Source organism: Selaginella moellendorffii, unplaced genomic scaffold, assembly GCF_000143415.4.
Source record: "Selaginella moellendorffii unplaced genomic scaffold, v1.0 SELMOscaffold_450, whole genome shotgun sequence".
Classification (NCBI taxonomy): Eukaryota; Viridiplantae; Streptophyta; class Lycopodiopsida; order Selaginellales; family Selaginellaceae; genus Selaginella; species Selaginella moellendorffii.
This window is the reverse complement of record NW_003314705.1, coordinates 1-6,093: the sequence shown is the minus strand read 5'-3', so window position 1 is coordinate 6,093 and position 6,093 is coordinate 1. Positions and strand designations below refer to the sequence as shown.

General features: G+C 51.7%; 3 protein-coding genes across 3 annotated transcripts; 1 reads left to right on the top strand and 2 right to left on the bottom strand.

Moving 5' to 3' along the window:
• Positions 1–105: 105 nt before the first annotated feature.
• On the top strand, positions 106–798 carry LOC112344007. The gene is made up of 2 exons (XM_024668141.1): positions 106–240; positions 309–798. Exons 1-2 carry the CDS (start codon positions 117–119, stop codon positions 743–745), a joined length of 561 nt encoding a protein of 186 aa, XP_024523909.1. The 5' UTR covers positions 106–116; the 3' UTR covers positions 746–798.
• A 208-nt stretch (positions 799–1,006) lies between these two features.
• On the bottom strand, positions 1,007–4,176 carry LOC112344006 (pentatricopeptide repeat-containing protein At1g25360-like). Its single transcript, XM_024668140.1, has 3 exons — positions 4,050–4,176; positions 3,726–3,877; positions 1,007–3,586 (listed from the first exon to the last, which is right to left on the bottom strand). The coding sequence occupies exons 1-3, from the start codon at positions 4,174–4,176 to the stop codon at positions 1,007–1,009; spliced, it is 2,859 nt and encodes a 952-aa protein (XP_024523908.1).
• Positions 4,177–4,849: 673 nt separating this feature from the next.
• LOC9641244 (protein piccolo) lies at positions 4,850–6,035 on the bottom strand (the record flags this gene model as incomplete). The annotated part of the gene is made up of 3 exons (XM_002994598.2): positions 4,850–5,417; positions 5,505–5,641; positions 5,709–6,035. Coding segments are annotated over 3 exons (948 nt in total), but the record flags the coding sequence as incomplete, so codon positions are not given.
• Between the last annotated feature and the right edge of the window lie 58 nt (positions 6,036–6,093).

Here is a 6,093-nt window from a genome sequence, read left to right as displayed (position 1 = left end):
TGATTTGAATCTATCCTGTTTGGTGAAATTTATCTGAGTATTTAAACATGTATCATTTCAAAACTTACAACACACACTTTTCCTGTTCATTTCCCCTATATTTGTGCATTAATCAAATGGCAAAGTTAAATGTGGCAATTGTTGCCTCGCTCCTGTGCCTCTTCTTAGCATCCACAAATGTTTTTGGCATGGACGTCTCTGTTCCGGAGCAAGATATCTCACTCAGTGAAGATCTTTCTGGTATATATATCTATCTCTCACTATATATATTAGTAGCCTACTAATTGTTTTTTCATATGATTTTAAAGGTACAATGCGTTCTCTGAAGCAGGTCTCAGGTGAACAGGACATTGGTGTCCCAGCAGATTCGGTTAACAAAGTGAACGGCTCACTTCAGCAAGTTATAACCAACCTGAATGACGTTTGTGTTAAAGTTCCCCTTCTCAAAGTAATATTTCTTCCCATCATCATCATCCTTGAGATTATTGTGATTTACGTGCCGGGTGGCTACCCTTGCCCGCAAATAATCATCATCATATGCAAGTATTTCGGGAATGCCTTCCCTGTGTGGTCTCCATTCAGATATATCAGAGTTGATGCAGCTATAATTGTAAGCATCCAAGGCTGTATCAGAATTGTGCAAAACGTAATTGTTATTGTTCGTCCTAACAGCTGCATCTATTTTGTACTTAATGGGGTGATTTATATCCTCCGGTCTGGTCTTGCCCTGCTCTATGCAAACTGACTCCCAAAGTTATATTTAAAATAATAAAATAAAGAAATAAGAATTATTGCGCTGCTATTGTTTTGGGTTCTAGAGGCTTTTGCTTTCTTAGTGCACATGTTTAAGAGCAAAAGAGTAGGCGGCATTGCGAAGAACAGAGCTCCTTTTCAAGTTGTGTGGAAAAGTCTCTTTGATGGATTGTTGACTATTGTTTGTATAGTCAAACAAACAATAGTGGCGATAGAATTTGTATCTATCTCCACTGTACAAACGATAGAAAAGTCAAAGAAAGTCTATATTATCTTGACAGTTGGTTTCCAGTCTTGGAGAGCAAATGTTCAAGAGCAAAGAATAGGCGGCCGGGTCGTGCTTGAGCTCGAGCACCCGCCCCGCGGCACGCACCGCGCGGTGTACGTCACAGTGGTTGACGCTGGCGGCAAGCAGCGCGGTCCAAGCTACCACGTTGGGCTCGTACGGCATCACGCACAGCAGCTCCTCGGCGTCGCCCAGCTGCCCGGCCCGTCCCAAAAGATCCACCACACAAAGGTAGTGATCGAAGCTGGGATCAAGCCCGTGATCCTGGCTCATCCCAGCCGAGCGCTCCAATCCATCCTCGTACAGCCCGGCGTGGCTGCACGCCGCGATGGCGATGAGGAAGCTCACGTCGCTGGGCGTCACGGCGTCGAGCAGCATCGTGTGGAGGAAGTGCAGCGCGTCGCGGGAACGGCCATTCTCGGCCAGCGCCGCGGCGGTGGCATTGTACGGTACCACGGTCCTCCGCGGCATGCCGTGGAATACCGCCAGTGAGCGGTCCAGGAGGCCGAGCTTGCCGTACATGCTAATCACCGCGGTGGCCACGCCCACGTCCCACTCGAAGCTCTTCCCAGCGATCTCGGCGTGGAGGAGCGGCCCCGCCGCCGCCCCCACCGCGGCCACCGCCACCTCTCCGCATGAATCGATCGAGGAGATGAAGGAGATCTTGGTGGGCGGCACGCCCTCGAGGTCCATGGATCGAAAGAGGTGGAGAGCGCGGCAGTGGTGGCCGTTTTGGGCGTAGCCAGCGATCATCGTGTTCCACGACACTGCGTTTCGGTATGGCATGGCGGCGAAGAGCTCCTCCGCCTGCCGTACAAGCCCCGCCTGGGCGTGCGCCGCCACCACCGCGTTCCACGCGTAGAGGTCGTTGTACGGCATCCTCTCCAGCGCCGCCAGCGCGAGCCCGAGCTCCCGGGCGTGCGCCAAACTCCTCACCATCGCGTCCCAGCACAGCGCATCGCGGCGCGCGATCGATGCGAAGATTTCCCGCGCGCGATCCAGCCTGCAGCATCGGCCATATAGATGGATCGCGCCCGCTGCGGCACTGGAGTCGCGGTCGAGATCGAGCATCCCGGCAGCGAGGAGCTCCTCGCCGGCGGCGGCGCTCCCAATCCCGGCCGCCGCGTACACTCCCGCGATCAGGCTCACGCGATCCGCCTGGAAGCCCTCGAGATCCATCCTCCGGAGAGCCTGGATCGCGGCATGCGGCTCATCGTTGTCCAGGAAGCCCGAGATCATGGTGTTCCAGGTGATGGTGTTGCACTGGATCATCGCCATGGCGTCGAAGATCCTGGCGGCCTCGATCGTCCGCCCGCCGCGAGTGTAGGCTGCGAGGAGCGCGTTCCACGAGACGGTGTCGATGGCGGTGGTAGGCATTTGGTCGAAGACGCGCTGTGCCTCCTCGATCTGGCCTCTCTGGGCAAATGCAGCGATGAGGGTGTTGTGGGCGCGGCCGCTGTGAGAGTTGTGAGAAGTCATCGCCGCGAGGATCGATTGGGCGGCGGCCATTTCCCCGCATTTGGCATACATGGAAACCAGCGCGTTGGCAACTGCGGTCTCGATCAGGATCTTGCGATCCACGAGCCCGGCATGGAGAATTTTGCAAATTTGTAACTCGCCCACGATGGAACAAGCGTACATGGCGCATACGAAGGTGATGGAATCCATCTCCACGCCGTCAAGGTCCATCTCTCCAAAGCATTTTAGTGCTCGACATGGATGCCCTGTTACGGTAAATGCTGCAATTATAGCGTTCCAAGAGACTACGCTTCGGCTTGGCAGTTTTTGGAAGTAGCTCCAGCTTTCGTGGATTTGGGAGGCTCTTGCAAGTATTGTGATCATACTTGTCCATGAGATCAAGGTTCTTTCTGGCATGTTTCTAAAGAGGTGCTGCGCTAGATCAAGATGCCCTTCTTGGGCATTTGCTACAATGAGAATTGTCCACGCCACTGCGCTGGAAGGGCGAACTCTCTCAAACAAATCCTTGGCTCTTTGCAAGCAACGCAACTTAACAAACATATTTATAAGTGCTGTTGCAAGAATTGCCTCACACTCTACTCCGCCGGCAGCAATCTCTTCGTGAATGGCGATCCCTTGCTGGAGGTTCTTACAGGCGCTCACGGCGGCGGCGAGCGCTGCGAGCTGGATATCCACGCCTTCCTGATCCATCCTACTGAGCATCTCCATCGCCTCGCCTCCCCGCCCACTGCGCGCCAATGCCCACAGCAAACCGCGCCACGAGCCGCTAGACCTCGCCGGCATTGTCTCGAAGCACCGCCTAGCACCGCCCACATCCCCATTCTGGGCATACGCTCCCAGCATCGCGTCCCAGGACGACCCATCTCTCTCGCTCAACCTCTCAAACGCCTCGCGAGCCTCTCCCAAGCAGCCACACCTCCCATACATGCCGATCAAGAGATTCCCCAAGAGCGCGCCAGGATGGTCGCCCAATTCCTCGATCAGCGCCCAATGGATTCGTTTTCCCTGGGCGAGCGACCTGGTCTTGGCGCACCATCGAAGAGCCGACGCGTAGTTCTCCCAAAGCATCTACTCCATCTCTGCTCAAGCATATTCGTTTTGCTCCATAAACAGAATATACCAAACAAAAAGAGCATTTATTTAAACAAAGGAACATTCTATTGAATATTTCAGACGGCAGGTTCCACAAACGGGAAGAGTAGCTTGCCTGTTTGTGACAGATGTTTAGTGGCGTTTGGCGTTCTTCGCTTTTGTCGCGGCTGGCGGGAGTAGCATCAAACTCTTGGTGTTCTTGGTAGCTCTTGGGATCACCAAATGCTGCTCGATCTGGTACACCGATAATTGTGAACTTGGGGTAGCCTACCATAATTATTTATCATAATTATTTTAAAGTCATTTTGATAACTTAAAACTCTTATATAGATCACATTTTCAACTCTTCTTATGTGAACAAATGTAACTGATAGCCTTTTTGCTGTATACTGTGCTTATCAACAAGGAAACCATCATTCCGTTCTGCAATCAGTGCAACCTGAAAAGAAACGACCAGATCTTTCCTGCAGCAGGAGTGTCATAAATAAGACGTCCATAAGCAAAGACTCTTCTGAAACTATTTCATCAGCCCAAGCGTCCGGATTTTCGAGCACCCGTTTTCCCATACCCTTGTGAATGAGATCCTGAACATAGAAGATTCTAGTTTTCTTGTAACACAAGGCATAACCATTCGACGAAATTCCCGTTTGGAATGGGCCGTGTTGGCCACTAGAAAGAAGAGCCACTAAGTCCCCAAGAAGATCTACTTCAGGTGCTCTAGCTGTTGAAGTCTGGATGGAATATAGACAAGGAAAGAGTTAGATGATGTGGCAAGACTTATTTTTCATATGCCCCGAGGGAATGAATCTCATACGTCCTACAAAGAGCAACACAAACAGTTCTTCTCGCAATCATAAACTGTTGTAGAAGCCTACCAGATGCTTGTTGATCTCAAGAGCAGTGCCTCAGGCTTGACATCCAAATAATGTGAACCGACAGTGATCTAGGAGGCAGCATTTGGACGTTTTAAAGCTGGTGCTCCAGCAGCGTCTCCAGATCCAATCGGTGGCAAAAATGCTACATTCTCTCTTTCCACAAAGGAAGACATACGGGGATACCTATTCGTTTCGCTTGGACTGACGGCTTTGAGATCTTCAAACAAACAGTGAAGTGATGGTGATCAAGAAGAAGAAGAAGAAAAAGAAGAAGATGGTTGTGCCACTTAGGCCAGTGGCATTAGGTTGCTGTATTTTTACTTACATTTTTGGGGGAAAAAGGCCATATTCGTAACATTTAGAATATTCTCGATAAACATCTTTACTGAATATGCCAAGTCAAGCGACCCAAATTCGGTCTGCAGTTTTATTTTTTTCTTCGCCACCCTCAGAGCTTGCCTCGTTTGTTAGTCGTCGTAGTAGTACTAGTACTAGTAAAAGTAGTAGTGGCATTTGGCGATCTTCGCTTGGTGGCCGCTGGTGGCGGGAGTAGTATCAAACTCTTGGTGTTCCTGGCAGCTGCTCCTGGGATCGCCGCCGGCGTCGCTCGCAATGTCGTGGCTGTTCGTAGCACGCTGGTCGATCCAGCACAACGATGCTTGTGAGCTGGGGCCAGCGACAACTTCTTGTTGGTGTTGTTGCCCAGCGGAGCTTGATGGTGTTGGTGTTGCTTCTTTGGAATGCTACTGCTCGAAGAAGCTGAGGATTTGGGACGAAGAGGACGACCAGGAGAAGAACGCGGCCGCGGAGGAAGTGGAGGAAGAGGCGGCGGCGAGGAGGGAGCCGGGAGCGGGAGAGGTGGAGGGGGAGATTCCTTGCAGAAGAGCATGCTCGCGACGGATCGATCAATCGTATTAGTTGACAGCTCCTGTCTGTTTGGTTTTCGATCGAGCGTTACGTACCAGGAAACTGGAAATGCGAGAGAACGAAAAGAAAAGAGACGGGGTTGGTGTTTGTACCTCAGGGACAAGGATGCTGTGCGCCACGACAAGCGCTGGAGTTCCGCTGCGTCGGCTTGAACTCCGGTTCTTCGCGTGGCATTGTCTGCGAGCCTGTAGAACGCGTCCCTCAAGCAAAGTCTGCTCCGGCTTTCGAGCTGTAAAAAAGGATCGGGCATAGATGAAAAAAATGTGCAATGGTTTTTAAAGCCGCAAGGGGCGTACCTTCGAGACAACCGTCTCCAGCTCCTGAAGAACCAGAGCACCTGCGGAAAGCTCGGGTTCTACTGCTGCTGCCTTCCCTTTTATCCTCTCAGAGCTGCTGACGCCAGTTTGGCTATGGCTGTGACTTTGCTGCCCCCTGTCCAGGCCTGGCTTTGCCGAAACAACTCCTGCATCGCCTTTAGCACCAGTAGCATTTTCGATGTCAGGCTTCCCGTTGTCGAGCGCCTCTGGTGACAAAGCCGAGAGTACAAACTCTTCGAGATCTTCCGGTGCTAGCTCCTTGTCCCAATCGTCATCATTCGAGGGAACCGATTCAGGGACCCGAGCCTGCCAAAACCATAGCAAAGCACTTTAGGTAGTTCGCCCTTTGGTTTTGATTTTTTTT

What these genes read in the sequence shown, in the direction of transcription:
- LOC112344007 (XM_024668141.1), top strand. Translation starts at nt 117, where the DNA reads ATGGCAAAGTTAAATGTGGCAATTGTTGCCTCGCTCCTGTGCCTCTTC. An exon ending in ACTCAGTGAAGATCTTTCTG is followed by an intron (nt 241 to 308) that starts GTATATATATCT and finishes ATGATTTTAAAG; the next exon opens with GTACAATGCGTTCTCTGAAG.
- LOC112344006 (XM_024668140.1), bottom strand. Translation starts at nt 4,176, where the DNA reads ATGGGAAAACGGGTGCTCGAAAATCCGGACGCTTGGGCTGATGAAATA. An exon ending in ATCTGGTCGTTTCTTTTCAG is followed by an intron (nt 3,878 to 4,049) that starts GTTGCACTGATT and finishes TAATTATGGTAG; the next exon opens with GCTACCCCAAGTTCACAATT. An exon ending in TAAACATCTGTCACAAACAG is followed by an intron (nt 3,587 to 3,725) that starts GCAAGCTACTCT and finishes GAGATGGAGTAG; the next exon opens with ATGCTTTGGGAGAACTACGC.